Source organism: Hippoglossus hippoglossus, chromosome 7 (genome assembly GCF_009819705.1).
Source record: "Hippoglossus hippoglossus isolate fHipHip1 chromosome 7, fHipHip1.pri, whole genome shotgun sequence".
Lineage (NCBI taxonomy): Eukaryota > Metazoa > Chordata > Actinopteri > Pleuronectiformes > Pleuronectidae > Hippoglossus > Hippoglossus hippoglossus.
This window is the reverse complement of record NC_047157.1, coordinates 2,061,793-2,080,536: the sequence shown is the minus strand read 5'-3', so window position 1 is coordinate 2,080,536 and position 18,744 is coordinate 2,061,793. Positions and strand designations below refer to the sequence as shown.

Here is an 18,744-nt window from a genome sequence, read left to right as displayed (position 1 = left end):
CATTTAAGTTAATGTAATCTGTGCAATGATTATCAGTTGAGTCGGCATGCGACATCTCTTGTATGGGTTAAATAATTGAAAAAGAGACATATTATTTTCAGTGGTTTTGTCAGGTGTATTTTCTAACCTTTGGCATAGCCAGCTAGCCTCTAATCTTTATGCTAAGCTAGCCAAACCACATTCATTCTCCAGCAATGTACTTAATATCCCTCTTCCCATCTCATTCTCTCAAAGAACCAGAATTCGCTAATTTTACAAAATGTCAATCTATTCTGTTAATAAACTCTGCTAAAGTGATTCTTAACAACATAGTATACCAAACAGCAATTGGCAGAATCAGTACAAAAGACCAGAGTAGCACTGATCATTTTAAATACATATATTATTTCAAAATGTCATGATATGAGAGCGCAGCCATGCTCATGCCTGATTTTCACATCTTTACCATAACAGCTCATTTCTTGAATGAAATAGAATTTCCATGTAAACATGAGAAACAAAAACTAAATCAAAGCTTTTAGAGGTCAGCATAGAAACATGATCTGCATAAGCAGTTCCATCTTAAATGAGGTGCTGCATCATGTCTTACCTGGCATCATGCTGTTGAAGGCGATGGTGCGCTGGCCGATGAAGTCCTGGCCAATGGGGTCATGATCCCACACAAGGAAACGCACCAGGGCCAGCTCTGGCATGTTGATCGTAAACACCAGAGTCTCCTCCCACATCGGGTTGAACCCTTCATGAGACCGCCCCGAGGAAGCAAGGGTGCAGGAGGACGATGGAGGGGCGGAGGGGAATGGAAAAGATGGAAGAAAAAAATGAGACAGGACATAAAAAGAGTGTGAGCAAATAAAAAATCAGAGAGAAAGTAATAGAGATGGAGGACAGAGAGAATGGATGGTTCAGGACAAAGTTAGAGAGCGAGCTCAGCACTCATCAATTATTCAGTGTGTGTGTGTGTGTGTGTGCGTGTGTGTGTGTGTGTGTGTTGACAGAGAGGTGCTGGCTGTGCATGTCTCCACTCTTGCTGAGCTAATCAATTACAGATCAGAACGCATTCAGACAGCTCCAACCGCACATACACTAACAGTAATCGTATGACAAAGGTGTACTACACCAAACCACAGATCCCCTCAAACAAACACCGGGACATCATGTGTGGCTCAGTTCACAAATCCCAGCAGTGAAGCACTGTAGTAGAACAGAGCATCCACAGGAAACTGGTCAGTAGTTAATGACTTATCTTGAACTATATCGGGGGGGGGGGGCAATTTATCCAGCCTGTGAGTCAATTCATGTACAAAAAAGCAACTCAGATAAGAAGAAAAAGATCAGGACAGCAATTAATTGTATGGTGCAGTGTAAAATGGCCAATTCTCAGCTAATTAAAGGCGTATTTCAACTCTGATTGTATGATTTAAATCAAAACCGGGATTTTGGGCATGAAGGCTGCAGCTCAGTTTGCTCTTGTTGTTCCTTTCATGTTTCATTGCCGACAAGCATTATGACGACTGTACTGTCAAGTTGTTCCTTTTTTTCCAATTCAGCACCACATTAAACTCCTTTATCAGCCTGTATCACATGTTCCACCTGCACTGTCAGCAGCTGCAGGAGTGACATAGTGAACTATATGAGCAGGACACACACTTTAGCTTTCTCTGACTGGATGGAAATCTGTTGTTTTCACATCACAGATAGATGATGAAGAAAGGCATTAATAAGAGAGAAAGGAGAAATGTGCATGCTGTTCGCACCGTGATATACAACCCGATCAGACAGACCACTCGTGATAGAATCCCTCACAATAAACACGTACATCACCCCGTTTGCAAAGATGAAAGGTGAGTTGATCTTGGTCTATTATTCCACAGTTTCACAGAGTAACTTAACAACAGGATGAAAAGCAATGTTTCACTGCCCTCTGGTTCAAAACTTCACAGCCGTTTGGCCTCTGGCAAGTGTGGTCAGAAATGTTATGTATAAAGATTTAATAGGGTTTACCCAACAACTGTGTATTTATTGACAAGTCGCAATAATTCAAGATATCTGCAATTCCACTGCAGCCATTAAAGGTAACAATTCAAGATTCATCCAAACAGATTTTGATATTTAATGAAATCATAACATCATTATTGATATCCATTCTACCTCTATGACCAGTCAAATTGTTATTTTAAGATATCTTTAATAATAGTTTGACAAGTAAGAAATCAGCATCTGCTTGGATTGGCAACAATGATTTTCATATTGGTGTTATAATATCATTATCAGTGATCTTTTTAAATAGTTAGGCTGTCATTTAGGTCGGAACAGGATCAGGAGCAAATTAATTTCAAATGCAGGTAATGTTCAATATCACCCTCTGACTCACATTGTTGAGAGTTTTAACTTTCCAAGTTGAAGAAAATATTTGTATCCTCCTAAGAATGGAGGACCCTGTATGCTCAGCTTAAAAAAGGGAAAACAAACTGCCACACAACCATTGTGTGACAAAGTAACTCTAATTTAAGTCCACTTGCAAGTAGAGCTGGCACATCAGGTCAGGTTGACGCACACAGAACGTGTTAATGTTTGGGCTCCTGCAGAAAGGTGGACGACTGCAGAGACTGAATATAAACATGTTCCGCAACATAGTTTTAGCGGGTTTCCACCGCTGAATAATTATAACACTGCTGCTTCAGGACAGACTCTCTTTAAAAAGGACGTTCTTTGACAAAGGCTCGGCTTCCTCCTCAGTCCCCCTCTGACCTGCACTCACTTTACACTTTAACAATAAACACCAACACTGATCATGAGTTATTAGGACACGTACAGGGCCGATGTTTACTTTGTCTTAGTTTTATTCGCTCTAGAGTTTATGAGACACATGTTTAAACCTGCTACACAACACGAGACGTAACGTGACGCGCACAGTCAGGTCATCAGGGTTAAAGTGAGAGGAACGATCCGGAGACATCATCGAATAATTAATTTATACTGACTTATTATTTTGCTGCTTTCGAGTTTGTACTGTAACATGCAGAGAAGGGGTGGTATGGTCGAAGCTGCCTCTGAGCACACTAGGTTTAGCTTTAGATTATTGTAGACTTACATATAAAATCATATAGGAACATCACAAGTTTAAAAAAGGTATATAGTATCAAATAGTTTGGAAAGATGGATGAACCAGAAAAATTCAACTGTTCATCTACTCACCATTATCATCCACCACTCTGGTCTGCTCCTTGCAGCAGTCCACTGGAAGGCCAATGATCTCCACCTCCACGAAGGGATCAATGATCTGACAGAAAGACGTTTCACAGCATTAAGGTTGCAGAGTTCCAAGAACGTTCAAAGACGAGGTAAATTCCACCGTGTTTTAAGCCTAAAAGTACACCAGAGGTGGCTAAGCTAGCGGACGTTAGCATTTCTGATGCTCCCTGAATGCACCTTTTCATTTCTGGGTGAACTATCCCTTTAAGTATACTTAACCAATAAAAAGTATTGGTTCTGGCACCAATTAGGCCCCAGACCTGCTTCAAAAAGGTATTGATTTATCAGGTATCAGGTAAAACCAGAATAATACCTAACCCTATTTATCACAGGTAAGAATCCATCTTTCCAGTCTCACAGCTGTTTGCTTGTGGCCAAACCATGGAAGTTTGGACCAATTATCGTCCTATGAGGCAGGAACTTAAGGCAGAGACAGGCATGGTGTGATGACAGCAAGAAGTGATTGTTTTATTAACAACATTTTCGAGGATGTTAGCGTCGATGCTGCTGGAGCATAAGTTATATCAGAATTGGAGATTATTGCTTCATTGAAAGAAGAACAAAGAACGACACTGAACATTTTTCTCCTGACTGACTTTGACAGCAGTGATATATAGTGATAAACAGAAACTTCATCCTATCGCCTACCAGACATTTTTTAAAAGTGTCTTTTGCCTCAGTTTTTAAAGAAACGTTCACAGATGGTTCTGTATAACAAGCCATCTGGCTTGTCAATTTAGCTTTCCCTAGAGAGAGTACTCACCTGAGTTATCACCACACTCTTCTAACACTGTCTAACTCACAACTGACATTTAAAAAAAATGGGGAAATAAGTCAGCAGTGGTGCACAAAGCTGTATGGTACATTGGTGGTGTTACTTTTTTTTGGTGGTGTTACTTTTTTTTTACTTATTTAACAGCAAAAATCAATCCTATTGATTTGAGATTATTTAAAACAGGGAACATTTTACAGGCATATACTGACTGAAATGCTTTCAGCAAACAAATATATTTTTTGGGCATTTATATATTTGAGTGTATGTGTAATTAACTTAGAACAAAGGAGACTAGATGTGTACAGGTGTCCTACCTCTCCCCTGTCCCCTAACATAGAGTCTTTGGGTTTGGGCAGCTGTTGTCCGCTGATGATCTTCAACACCAGCTGTTTCTTCATCTGACCTGGCAGCGGGTCCTCCAGGTTGGGGTTAAAGGCACCTGCAGAGCATAGAAGGAAGTACACAGGTTATTCGTAATGATTCACTTACTCAATTTAACAGGTCATTCCAAAATTAAATATTTTAACATTTTGAATTGAAAAATCTTATAGAATTGAAAAATCTTATAGAACAATAAATGATTCACTGAAATGTAAAATTTGGGATTTAAGAAAGGCCTTTGAAACAAACTGTAAAGCATAAAAAACATTTCAAACCAATTCTTAATAAAACTTATTTAAACATCTCTTTAACATAATTGTGTTTTTGTCTGAAATATAAACTACAGATTATATGTGCTACAAATTACACAAGCCCCACAGCATGGTGTATGTATTCAGAATTACTCTTCTTATGATTCATAATGACAACTCTGACTGTTGTATTAATGCTCCTAATGCTCACATATAACCAAAATGAGCAGTGACAGTGCAAAGATGAAATTACAGAATGAAGAAACCCATGAGGTCTAGTTTTTATCTACTGACCTTCACACATGCAGACAGGCTTTAGGATGTAGCCACAGTTGCCGTTGCTATAGAACTTGGCTCTGTTGAGCTGCAGGACCCGGCCCTCTGACTGGTAGTTGAGTGCAACTGAAATCAAAGTAGTTCTCGTATTTATTGTTGGGTATTTTACTTCCATGCGCAGGCTAACAGTCATTTTCTGTTGAGCAGCTGCAGTGTTGGTGACCCTTTTGCTCTTACCACAGCAGCTGCTCAACAGAAAAAGACTGTTCACCAAAGTCTTGACAAACAGCCTGAATATATAATGACAGTGGGAGCAGTGTTTGAATCTTGAAAACACGGTGCACATGGGGAGTCGGGTTAAGCTCATACCGAGCTGGCAGCCTGCGTTCCAGAAGGGCTGAGGGTTGAAGTTGGAGGAGTCCACACGATAAGACGACGGGTAGATGCGGGAGAGCTGCCGCTGGTTGAAGTGGATGAAGGACGTAGCTTTCTGCTGCATCACCTGATGGGCTTTGGTCTCACTGAGCGACGACACCTGCCAGGTGCAGTTGGCTGCCAGGAACACAAAGACATCTTTGGTTTCTGCATTAGGCTCATACATTTCCATTCAGTTCAAACGTAGGATTCAACAAACAGGGATTTCATATGAAGTTTGAAACCGCTGAATGTGTGAATATCATCACAATGGACCCCATGAGCTCATGTATTTGAGTAAGTAAAGTGAACAACTGTTCAGAGAGCTGCTCACCTTCTGCTTCAATGTCATAGAGACCAACCGACCTCGTGTATTTAACCAGATCAGACAGAGCTCTAGATAACTTCATGGTCTTCTTCTTTCTGTGAGGGAAACATAGAAATTACAACAGATTACAAAAGTGCACACACACACACGGCTAGTGGGCTAGTAGCATTAAGGGCCTTGCCTAAAGGCCTACTCTGAATATGCCACATCCTGACCACCAAAAGAATCCCGGAGTCGAAATATTTATATTAAAGCTGATGACAACTCATTTATGTTGTTTAAGCCATTTAGAGCGGATGTAACATATGTGTGTATAAGACTGGGTGCTTCTCCCTTTAGTGCATCCCTACACGAGTCTCATTCACGATGTTATTGTTTTCAGGACAAATTAAATACAATATGATTTGCTAAAAATACTTGCGGTGAAGGCGGGGCTCATTATGGGATATGTAGTGTTTTTGTAAGGCTTTAGCCTGCAAAAAAGTTTTTAATGTTTCAGACAATTTCAGACGGCAGCGATATTGAAGCCGATAACAGTTTCATTAACGAAAACATCAATTAAAATCACAATGACATGGGAACATCTTCTGATCAGAAGATGTTCCTGCTGTCCAAGGTTGGTAAGAGACATGTTTGAGGAGGAGGGGGAAGATATTTTTTATATTCACAAAATGTAGGGAAAAAGTAAATTTACAATGAAAGCCAAATGTTTTACCAATGTTTTTTTTTTGTAAATGTTGGCAATTCTGTCAGTTCTTCAGAAAGATCAGAAAGAGTCAAGCGGTTGTTTTCAAATGGTCCTGAGGTTTAAGAGTGTTTTTATTCTGTGCCCTTAGTCTTAATGGGTTAATGGATGATCTACCGCACTGCAAGATGTTTGTGTGTGTGTCTGTGTGTAGCATACTTGCTGTGGTGCAGGGGGACACGGGAAGCACTACTTGTGCTCTCTTGATCAGTATCTGTGTCTTCAAAACTCGATGACTTCTTCAGCTTGGTCATTTTTTTCTGCAGAAACAATAAAAAAAGGGCTAAACAAAATGAGGGACCAAAGAAAATTTGTGAGTCCCTTTTTTAAGTGTATCAGGTTTTGATTATAAGTGAAGGTTAAAGTTTAAAGCTGTCAATGTATATGGGCGTATCCCATGTGGGAGCATACGCCTTAAGCAGCAGGTTCCTAGTTTAGCTACCTGCTGGCTGGACCATTCACTAAAGGTCATTTCCATGCTCTCTTACAGTTTCCTCTCTCTTTTTCACTGACTCTATAAAATAAACACCAAAGGCCAAAAAATATTTTTTTAAAAGTCAATGTATCCCTTCTGAAAAGATTCAAAAGGGAAAATAAAAGTGTTGGGGTTAGGTGTATATTTTTGAAACACTAAAATTGGAGACCCAGGTCTGATGGGAACCTGAGAAAAGCAATTAGAGCACAGACACAAAATGAAGTCAAGTTAAAGCCTTTGATACATGTTTTTAGTTTATACATTTGTATATAGTTTTTGAAAAAATACAAAAAGATGTGATTTTAGATGAATTTAACATTGTTTTCTGACCATATAAATGTGTCAGATAACAAGGAGACAGTTTCTTCACATCGCAGAAGATGGAGGATTGAGGAGATATACAGGAGGAGGATTCTGCAGAAAACAGAACATGGCAGAGAGAGAAGTAAAAAAGAAAAAAGCCAACCTTGCGTTTTGAAAAGCTCCCGATGAAGGAACGGCTTGAATGCTTGTTGCTGCTGGGATTAGCCTCGTCCGCTGTGTCCGTCCCATCCTCACTTTTACCCTGACAGCAGAGGATAACCTTAGCATGATGTGTAAGGAAACATTTTTAAAAATGGTAACTGAAAATGGGAAAAGGGTATTTGTTTATCTTTAAGATTATGCCACATTTTTCGCACGTATTCTACTAAACTAAGACTTGTTTGGGAGGATTAAGTCTACTGAATTCAAACTGGCTGCTCCGAGAAAGAAATCAGTCCAAGTGCTCTGGAACACTTGTCTTTGATTCCCCACTTAATGTGAATTCAAAACAAGACAATAGTCATCACAAACATGACAGCAATAAGAATTTCAACAAACACGGAAGCAACAGTAGAAATGATTCTACTTGCATGTCAACAATTCTATTTGAGCACGAGCGATTTTTCTAAAAGGTTGAGGACTGAAAATGATTAGAAATATAACTAGGTGTAATAGTTATTGAAGGAAATACTCCACTGTCATTCTATTGATGCCCTACTCACATGTAGAATAACACCAGAATGTGGCACTGGACACTGCACTGACTGCTGGAGCTAAGCTAATATCTTTATCTGTGCAGTGTTCTTTGTATCTGTACTTATTTTTCAGCTGCTCACAAAACATGTTTTAACCTTGCAATCAAACAATAATTGAGGATCTGTATTTCAACTCTATTTCCAAATAAAAGCTGTGGAAGTTGGATGGGGAGATACAAGTCAGAACAAATCACTGGGCAGTGAGCCTTGATTTCCTCTCTCTGAATACTGGAGAAGAGTTGGTTCCAAGTGTATGTGATAACAATAAGATTCTAAAAAGCTCTCTTGGTCAATTGGTGTGCACATTTGAGATACCACTCAGTGTGCTAAGCTTAAATATCTGATCATGAGTGAAAACTATAGTGAGTAAACGAGTCAAACTACTGCAAACTGCAAACTTATTTTTCTCAAGTTACACTACCATGGCAGAAGAACAATGGGTCAGTGGGTCAGTAATATTGTGAAAGGACGTTTTCATGTTAAAACAACATGAAAACTTATCACATTATGTCCCCCCTATACCTACAGATCCAGGGCTGAATGTATTCTCCAGTCCGCCCTGTACAGTAGATATATGCATACTATACATGCTATTGTTGGGACATGGAATTTGTAAAATAAAGTTTGGCCTATATGTGCAGTCAAAAGCCTGAAGCACAAGTTTCAACTCCTATTGGTCACTCTGGGCCCCATGACCTGTGAGGTCACTGGGCCAATATAAGGCCTGTTCCCCCTCTCTTCTCTACAATCCCTCCGAGGGGAGAAGGCTGTCCAGCCTCTTTCCATTCACCTCTTCGAGAGGAGCACACCGGCCTTCCACGAATCCTCTCAGAGGAGAAGGGCGACGGTCCCGCTCACTCTTTCAACTCAAATCAACATCATGGAGGAGAGTTGCAGCTTCCAGCTCATCTCACCAAGGAAACCTCCTCGCAATCCAAGCTCTACCAACCTTTAAAGGGGACATAGCATGCCCATTTTACCACAAGTTGATATGGTTCCTTGGGGTCTTAATGAAATGTCTGTAACATACTTTGGTCAAAATACCACAAGGATCATTTAAAACAGCACCCTTTTTACCCTGTATAAAACAGCCCTCCACAGAGTGACCTGTTTTGAGTGCCTGTTCCTTTAAATGCTAATGAGCCAGCTCCCCCCTCCCCCCTCTCCCCCCATGATTTTAAACGATATAAATTACATATTTTATATGATATAAATTATCAAATATGCATCCCATACTTTGTATTCCCCTTCTGTTGTCCTGGAATTTTAATTTTCCCAATCACATAATTAAATGTCCCCCTCTGCCCATCCACTACAAGCACACAAGCAGACAGACAGAGAGAGAAAGAGAGGGGTGGGGGGGGCTATGAAGACCATCATTTACCCCCGAACCCCGACATTCAACGGGTACAACAACAAGCGGAGAAAGCAGAATCGCGGGCTGACCTTATATATACAGTCTATGGGGCTGACCAGCGCGGAGAAATGCACGTCCCGTGTGAACAGCCAGGCGGCTGCGTGCTGGAGAACGGCGCTGCGCTGCCTCGCAGCGTCCCGTGTAAACCCGGTGTAACGAGTGGGGGGGCTCTGTTTGTTTGTGCCAGTGTAACAGTAGTGCTGAACACTGCGGAAGTCTTCCACACTGCTGGCTGTGTGGCGCTGACACAAATTCCAGCTCACGCATGGGAGAGGGTCCGAGCAACTGCTGCAGCCTCCCAATCCCAACGATCCAGACAAATGCCACATGTGAGTGAATCGCGGGCTGACCAGCGGAGAAATGCTCGTCCCGTGTGAACAGCCAGGCGGCTGCGTGCTTGGGAACGGCGCTGCGCTGCCTCGCAGCCTCGCTGCGTCCGGTGTAAACCCGGCGAAACGAGTGTGGGGGGACAGGAGTTGGGGGTGGGCCAAGGCCATGTAGGGAGACTTCCAGTGCCTTGTTATGACACAAAACCCAGGAAGCTCAATCGAGTCGCTCAAGCATGACGTTTCTGACTTAGAGGAACCATAACAAAACGCGCAAGTGTTTTTTTCCCAGAGTTTTTGGGTTGGTAGACATGCCAGATACCCACATTAACCTGTAGAAGCACTAACAAAGTGGAATTTGCATGCTATGTCCCCTTTAAGCAGCGACGCGATGTCCTGCAGGAGAACTTCAAACAGCAACTGAGCTGCACAGCCCAACAGAACCACGAAGGCAGGAGCCACAAACCAGCAAGACGACTTCACAGAACTGCGAACTGCACAGCAACTTATTTTTTCCCCTTTCCACGGACGGGTAACACAACTGGGCTTAATACTTATACTAGGCTAAGCAAAGACTGTTTATTCGATTCTGTGTGATGTTTATAAGTTTGATTTGTGTTGCTGTGATATTGTGGTTACAAGTTATTTGAAAGTTAATGTTAGTTATGCTCTTCAGTCTTTCCTTGCATGCATCTAGTAACTTTCTCTAATTTGGCACACACACAGACACACGCATATCGCAGCACCTAATTATCTCTGACCCCCGCTACATGTCATAAAACATTCCAAAGGGGGGAGGGTGTTATCTCTTTGGCCAGCCGCCATTTTGGAAGCACGCTGACTCACACAGACACACACACATGCATACTCACATACCTATCTTTGTTTAGTAAGTACACCGTTTTATACTTTATTATATTCATAATAAATGTTTTTCTTTCACAAATGTTTTTTCATTAATGTTGCATAAGTGAATTTTGCCAACCTCTACACTGCCAAGAACTCCATATCCCTCAACTTAGCTAACTATCTATATGGTAATTTTGGTTATAGTTATTAATTTAATTGTTAAAGAGTTCCAAATTTGTAGTTAGTACTTTATGAGACTTAATCAATAAATTGGCTATCTTTTCCCTTCCTTTGAAGGGTGGTGCCCCGAGGTAACTTTAATCAATTAAAGTTATTATTTAATATTAATATTTTTAATATTAATATTCAATATTTTATTTTGATAACCAAATTTATTGAATGCCGAAAGGCACACCATTTTATGGTATCACGTTTAATGCATTATTGCACCACACTATATACTTCTATACTTTTTCACCCCATTTCATGTTTTTTTACAGACAGAGCAGCTGTAGAACCTCAGCCATTCACAGTATCAGTTACAGTAAAGTCCTCAAACTACAATAAAGAACTTCATGCCATTTTCTATTGTTTACATTTTTTTTGTCTGTTCCTACTGTAGAGGTTTTTTGGGGAAAAGTCTCAGGTCTCAAGAGGTCAAGAGATAAAAAACATTGAGCAAGATCCTGAACTCAAGTTCACTGAGGTTCAAACAGGATGCAGTACATTATGTTGAATAAACCTCCCACTACGTTCAAGGAATGGCTGCTTCAGTCCTGTAGCCCATCCCACATGTGAGAGTATGACAGTGTATGATGTATATGTTACATGCCAGGCACTGAAGTGCCTCTTCCTCATTGAAACAAACTGCCTTATTAATTGATATATATATAGACAATTAATGAGGCAGTTTAACCATATCACCTCTACTTAAAAAATCATTCAAATGAAAACTGTTTGCGTTCTGTGGATTATTCAGATTTTTCCAGTCCGCACTGGGCAGTACAGAGGGTTCACTCTTACAGATAATTATATTTTATTTATATTACATAATCGTTCATTAATTGTAATCAAGGTAAAAGTTTGAAATAATTATATACTGATTTTAAGTCATATTGCTCAATCCTAATACAAGCTGGTTAAAATGATATATGTTATATACATTATCATTAGGAACGAGACTTGGACTCATTTTCCTTTTTAGAAAACTAATTTTTCTCACAATATCATTCGCCATGTTAAGAATATGAAAGAGCCATATTCCTTGATTTAGCATTCTCTGCACATCTCTTCATATTTCACACATGGTTAACGTGAGACATATTTTCACTACAATTTAATATTGCAAATTATCACAATATGCTATATATTGTTACAAGAAAGGTATAGATATAGGTAATAGATTTTTCCCGTTATACTGGTCTGTTTTTGTTTTTCTGGTGTGGCTGTGATATGCTTTCAGAGGATAACCCACCCTGAATGTACGAATATTTAACTTTTTAAGCTTATCATACATATCATTCAGTGAAACTGCACCATGAAAGTCTGCATTAGATATGAGCAGCTTCACTTTTCACTGTAACCATGTGTGACACTGACTGGCTGAGGGTGAAGTCTCATTCAGATCATCTGAGTTCTCCTGGTTCACTCTAATGCCTCACAGGCAGCAATGGAGAACCCTGGAGGGGAGACTGGGAGGAACTGAAATGCATTTATATAACCACCATTCACACACAGTCAGCAGTTCGGGGATCAGTGTCTATCCCAAGAACACTAAGATGATGAGAAGCCAGTTTGAGCGTGGTGTGGTTGGTACCAAAACAAACCAGGGCCTGAGATGGATAACTGCTCTGTAGTCGGATCATGGGATCTGCAGCCGAATGCCTGGGACACTTGGGCGAAGAGAGGAGCAGAGCTGTCAAGTGATGACTACTGGAGTTTTTTTTACTTTTTATGGCAGAGAGAGAGAGCGAGAGCGAGAGCGAGAGATTAGTGTTACTAATCCATCAGTCAGTGTCACAGCTCGCTCAGGGATTTGAACTGGCATCTGTCTGGTGCAGACCCTGTTTCTGTCAAATGGGGATTTCAGGAGAAAGTTTGTTTTAATGAGGAAGAGACAGTTGAGTGCTTTGCTCACTTTTACCCCCTGCAGCAGTCCAAACCTGAAATGTATTTAAATATATAAATTTGTTTTTTCCGTGTGTTTGCAGTACCTTTGAATTAAAGCATGGTGTTTTTCCTCCAGCTACAATTCTATCAAATTCTGTCATTCCTCTTTTCCGTCTCCATGCTGTGTGCTTTTGACTTGAACTTGTGTTTACCTTCGAGCCAGTCTTCTCCGAGGGCTTCCCAGCTGGAGGGAGGGCTGTGATGGTGAAGCTGTCTGGGTCTTCTCTGTCTCGAATCTTTGACTCCTTCATCAGGTTGTCAAGCTTTTTCTTGGCCATGTTCTCCACCTGCTTTCTGTTGGCAGATGTCTGGAGGATGAACAGTTACACAGAGACAGTTACACACATGATAAAGAAGGGTAACCTCAACAGCTCCTATATACACAAACTGCTCCAAAAAAAGGGAACACTTAAATCACAAATCGGATCTTGGTGAACAAATTATTCAAGTTGAAAATCTTTACTGAGGTCCCACTAGAGGACGTCGGGCCCTCATACCAGTCTCATGGAGTCTATTTCTGACAGTTTGGTCAGGCACATGCACACCAGTAGCCTGCTGGAGGTCATTCTGTAGGGCTCTGGCAGTGCTCCTCCTGTCCCCTCTGTTCCTGTCCTTGAGACTGTGCTGGGAGACACAGCAAACCTTCTAACTGACTGGGTGTTATACTGTGACGATTTAATGTTCCCTTAATTTTTTTGACCAGTGTGTATATATATATATATATATATATTTATAAGCGTACAATGTTGATTAACAGTTATTAGTTTGTAAAAGTGGACATATTAACATGACATGACATTAGTTGAGGTGAGGAAAGATGGAGGCCTACTACAATGTTTGACAAAAAATGGATAATCTAATAATCATTGATGTCATTATTAAGCCAATATGCCCAAAAGTATTAGTTTCCTGAGAACAAGATTGTTTTTCTCAGACGTCACATGAGATTGCAATGGTCCTTTTCCACCCCATTTCCTGATGTTTTGTAAGCTCAAAATGACCAAAAGACTGATGAACTGATGAATGCTGGATCCATGAAATTTTTACTTTGAATAATGACAGTGGATATGTCAGTGTGATAATGCTCAAAAAGTATTCAAAGTAAGGAATGCAAAGATAAATGTGCAAAACCCTCAGTCACACTGGAAATGAAGCAGAATTACCGGCAGAGCAGCTGTAGAACCTCAGCTAGTCCACCTTGGTAGTAACAATAAAGAACTTCATGCCATTTGCTATTGTTTACTGTCTTGGCAATTTTCTATTAATCAAACACAAAGTCATACAGTTGTCTTTCGGTAAGTTTAATTCTACATCTGCAGATGGACTCAATGTACAATCATCAGAAGGACATTATACAAAGAGCCAAGAACACTCCTCAGCGCTGTGTTCTTATAGCTCATAGCCCCCTCCCACTAGCTAAAGAGAAGTTACTCATCAGCTTCTTTGATGTTTCATTACGGTGGGGGACGTCCTGGCTTCATCTCTGGCCCAGACCCCTGGAGTGACCCCTGGGGTGAAATCCCAACACCAGATGTCCGAGACACCATCAACTTTCAGGCCTTCCAAGGCCATACAAGTAAAGGCCCTGGAGTGATAATCGCAAACCTAACATTAACTCACCGCTGACCTTTTAGATAAACACATCTGTTTATCACATCCTATACATACATGTCTGTTCTTCCATTAAACATTACCCAAATGCAGAAATTTCCATCACATTACAATTGCTTTTTCTGTTCCCACTGTAGAGGATTTTTGAAAAAGTCTCTGGTCCCACGAGACAAAGAGAGAAAACACATTGAGCAAGATCCTGAAGTCAAGCTCACTGAGGTTGAAACCGGATACAGTACATTATGTTGAATAAACTTCCCACACCATTCAAGGAATGGCTGCTTCAGTCCCGTAACTCATCCCACATGTGAGAGTATGACAGTGTATGATGTATATGTACGGTATCCTAACAATATATATATATATATCTTTTTTTTTTTTTTTAATTAATAAGGCAGTTTACCCACATCACCTCTAATTAAAAAAATCATTCAAATGAAAACTGTTCGCAGTGTGTTCTGCGGATTATTCAGAGGAAATACTCATCCTGAGGTGGAAGAAGACCAAAACACAAATGATTAGCATGGTGCAGACCACTAGAGATAGAAGAGGAAAACATATGTCATATGTATTTATAATCTAGGTAAACTAGCCCTTTGAGTCCACTGGCTTCACCAGAGCTCTTACTGTAAAGTTATGTTCTTTTACATCAAGCAGAATCCAAAAAGAATATACATTTCATAAGGAGCAAAGATGAAGCAATACAACCCCAGAGGGGTTGATCAACGGAAACTTCAGAAATGTAAGCATTTCCAGATGTTACAGCATGACATCCTTTATGTTATCCTTTATGCACATGCTCAATTCAGCCACATGGTGGCAGAGTGAATCCAAAAACCTCCCTGATTTGTATCAGACCACAGGCAGCATTTCTTGCTCCACAGAGGGATTAAGTGTTTTGAGTGTTGTCCAATAAGTGCTGTCCATATATGATGAATGTAATTGGGGCTATATTCTGTATCTTTTACATAAACCTTTTCAAACATTGCTGAATTTTGTTGAACTATAATAATAAAATTATATTTTTTAACATCTTTTTTTTAAACATACTTACTTTTCTCTTTTAAATAAAAACCTATATTTGAAAAATACTGTAATGGTACTGTGCAAATGTTTTTGGCACTGAACCTTAAGAGAGAATGCTTTTAAAATAAGCACGATGATGGGTTTCTATCAATGCAAAGAAAAAAAACAACAACACTATTTTCCTATAAAGCAGCAGCAGCAGTTCTCCTCAGTTCACCTGCACAGTGCTTAAGGTTATTGTCAAGTTGTTTGTTCAGAGCATCTTGGAGACGTTTCCACAGTTGTTCAGTGGATTCAGTCTGTCTCAGTGTTTCTGTGTCTTCATGTGATCACACACTGACTCCATGATGCTGAGATAAGGTCTCTGTAGGGACCAGGCCATCTGCTGCATGACTCCTTGTTCTTCATGTCTATGAGGATAATTAACTGAGCCAAGAAGATTATGTTTTAATTGCTATTTAACTTAACAATTATGCAAAAAAAAATTGGTGGAAGGGTGTGGTATATGCCATGAAAGTTGTGAATGTTGGTGTCTATCTGGACAAAGGGACAGATGCAGTATTTTTAATTAATTGACATTTTCATAAATTATTCAGAGAATCATGTATTTTACTGAAAAAAATCTGCCATATTTAGGGGACAGCTATATGACTGTGTGCAATTTGGTGCAACTTGATTTCAATTGAAGGTGACTTTGGGGCTTGGGCCGAGGTATGCACTCTATTATGTGCCAGACTATGCATCTCTGCCAAGGAGGTTATGTTTTTGACTGCATTTGTTTATTAGTTTTAAATAATCCCATTAAAATTTGGTGCAGACGTGGATAAGGGAGTGGATCCAGGATTTGCTTTTCCACTTTCTTTGTGAGAAATATATATATATATTGCGCAGTACTGTTATCACAGCCATTGAATACTATTTTTTTCAAAGATCTTATTAAAGTTTGAACTTAAATATTATTTTCCATTGCATTTGTTGAGTAAAGTTAGTAGAATATTTACACAGGCTGCCAACATTTGAAGTAAACATAAATAATGTTGTGTCTTGAAATAACCAAGTCCTAGTATTCCTGATGTGTTATTCACTAGCTTCATCGGCCCATCAGAGAATATCAGAATATCGATATGATTATTTTCAGAACTATCTCTGTTCTCACAAATCGGAGACTATTCCAATTCTTAAAAAAATGTCCAAGCATTGCTTCAGATAAAGACTCCTTCCACAACACATGTGGATATACCTATTTAAACCTTCACAGAAAGGATGAATAAGAAAATATGGCACATGACTTGGTGAGATTTCTGAGGTGGTTGAGAATGAGCTTTTATACAGTACCTTCCACTTTGAAAGAAGCAAGCAATAGTTGAAGAGAAGAAAAAGAAGAAGAGACAAACAGGGAAAGAGAAGAGCAGGAAATGAGAACAATAGCCACACAGAGAGAAAGACAGGAGCAAACAGCACAGATACAGGAGATCAACAAAAGGAACAAGGACCAGGTAGGAGAGGAGAGCACTCCATTACCACTGCTTAAAGTTTTAACATGAACCATCAAGTACAAACAAAATAGACGCACATATCACATTTAATCTGCTGGAAACAAGTATACAAGCCCACAAGTAACTGTTAGAAAGAAGAATTAAATGTGGTGCATGGAGGAAAACAAAGAGGGAACATACATCTCCGTTCATCAGCTTGCAGTCGTCCTCCATCTCATCAGCACTGTCCTCGTCTGACACGTCTCCTTCCTCTGCGTTCTCATCAATGTTGGGAGGCAGTTTCTTCCCCTGGAGGAGCAAAGAACAAGTCAGAGCTTCACACTATAATTACAAACAGCACCATTCATTTAATCATTGTATCCAGCGAGGGACCGCCCTCCCAGTCCGCCCTCCTTGGCACTGTGTAATCAAGGCTAAGTGCGCTGCAAAAACATGAGCTGAGATTTGAACTTTGCCCACAAAAGGAGCAACTGTTATTAAGTGGCTGAAACTGAAATATGAATCTGTGTAGCTTTTGCTTTCAGTATTGATGTTGTGCTATGAATTAGCCAGTGCTAATCAATGTGTCTAATGTATAAAATACTACAAATGTCCATTAAAGTTGATAAATTGTTTTTGATTAGTGAGCTACGGTATTACTCTGGATGACATGTAATTTGTTGTTAGTACATTGTCAAGCATTCTTTATCAAATGATCTGATTTATTTATCAGGGAATTGTTTCTAACATAGTCAGCGTTCATGTTTTATCTGCCTAGCCCTCTTTACTTGGTCAATCGTCCTGAACATCAGTTTGGCAAAGTCTCAGAGGATTTAGTGTCTGATAAAGCTGTGGGTCAACAACGTCCATTCAGAGTATATTTAGACTTTCTATTATTGTCATTGACAGGCCTCAAGGGGGGAGATTTGTAGCAGAGATTCGACAGTGAAGAATGTACGGGTTCAAAAGGTACAGGTATCTCTCTAATTCACTCTCACTGCCTGCTCCATGGATTTTTCATTAACAAGTGAGGTCTTTGTCCTGTGGTTTCGCAATCATTCTCCATCCCAGTTTCATAGATGTGGAGGCCTGCAGCAGCACTATGTGGGTGATAAGAGTCTGACCCACAGTGAGTGCTGGGGGCTGCAGGCTGGGAAAGCCAAAGTGCTACATATCAGTGGTCCTCACAGTGCTCGTACACTGGTGCCATCACCAGATAGTAATGCTGCTGTAACAGCTGGCAGAGCAGCACTTAGTGTGCCAGGTATTGGCTAAGTGCCTCATCTTTAGTGAAAGCATCTGGTGTCAATACAGACTCATTAACCTGAATACTGTTCCCTCCCCTGCTAACAGACGGCTGCTGCTGCTCCTCAACATGCTCCCCTGCTTCTGTTGGTTAAAGCCAGGTGTGAAGCTAACTGTGCTGCAACCCTTTATACAGATTGCAGTTACCACATTATGCCGTGCTCTTTATCACAACTATAACTGCACTGAGACCAAGGGAAGTTGAGGTTTTAGCAGTGATCACAGTGAGGCTGGGGGTGTTTATGTATAGTAAAACTTTAGAGCCATGTCCTGCTTGAGCTTTCACAGATTTTCACCTGTAGTATCTTAACAAACTCCACCAGTCGCTCTGTGGACAAGTTTGTGGAAGTAAATTTGGCTGCTACCTAGAGTAGATCACACACATCGACTGTGACCTATAGGTTAGCTCTGCATCTGTAGGAGCAAGAATTCAGGGCAGCTCAACAATGGAGAGCTGCCGTGGTTCCATGGTGTAATGGTCAGCACTCTGGACTTTGAATCCAGTGGTCCGAGTTCAAGTCTCGGTGGAACCTCAGGCTGCGGAGGCTCAACATGGATGCCAGGATTCTCTGCAACTTCTACAGGTGCACCATAGAGAGCATCCTGACTGG

The 18,744-nt window shown here is 40.4% G+C and overlaps 1 protein-coding gene and 1 non-coding gene across 2 annotated transcripts in view; one reads left to right on the top strand and one right to left on the bottom strand.

Annotated features, from left to right (window-relative positions):
• The window catches only part of plch2a (phospholipase C, eta 2a), a 186,462-nt gene that overhangs the window by 13,227 nt on the left and 154,491 nt on the right, over positions 1-18,744 (bottom strand). Inside the window, 10 exon segments of the mRNA XM_034591387.1 lie at positions 590-736; positions 3,196-3,280; positions 4,342-4,466; positions 4,954-5,061; positions 5,305-5,487; positions 5,684-5,772; positions 6,582-6,682; positions 7,364-7,462; positions 12,869-13,024; positions 17,030-17,137. Coding sequence (XP_034447278.1) covers positions 590-736; positions 3,196-3,280; positions 4,342-4,466; positions 4,954-5,061; positions 5,305-5,487; positions 5,684-5,772; positions 6,582-6,682; positions 7,364-7,462; positions 12,869-13,024; positions 17,030-17,137 — 1,201 coding nt within the window.
• Positions 18,595-18,666, top strand: trnaq-uug. Its single transcript has one exon. It is a non-coding gene; the product is annotated as a tRNA-Gln (tRNA).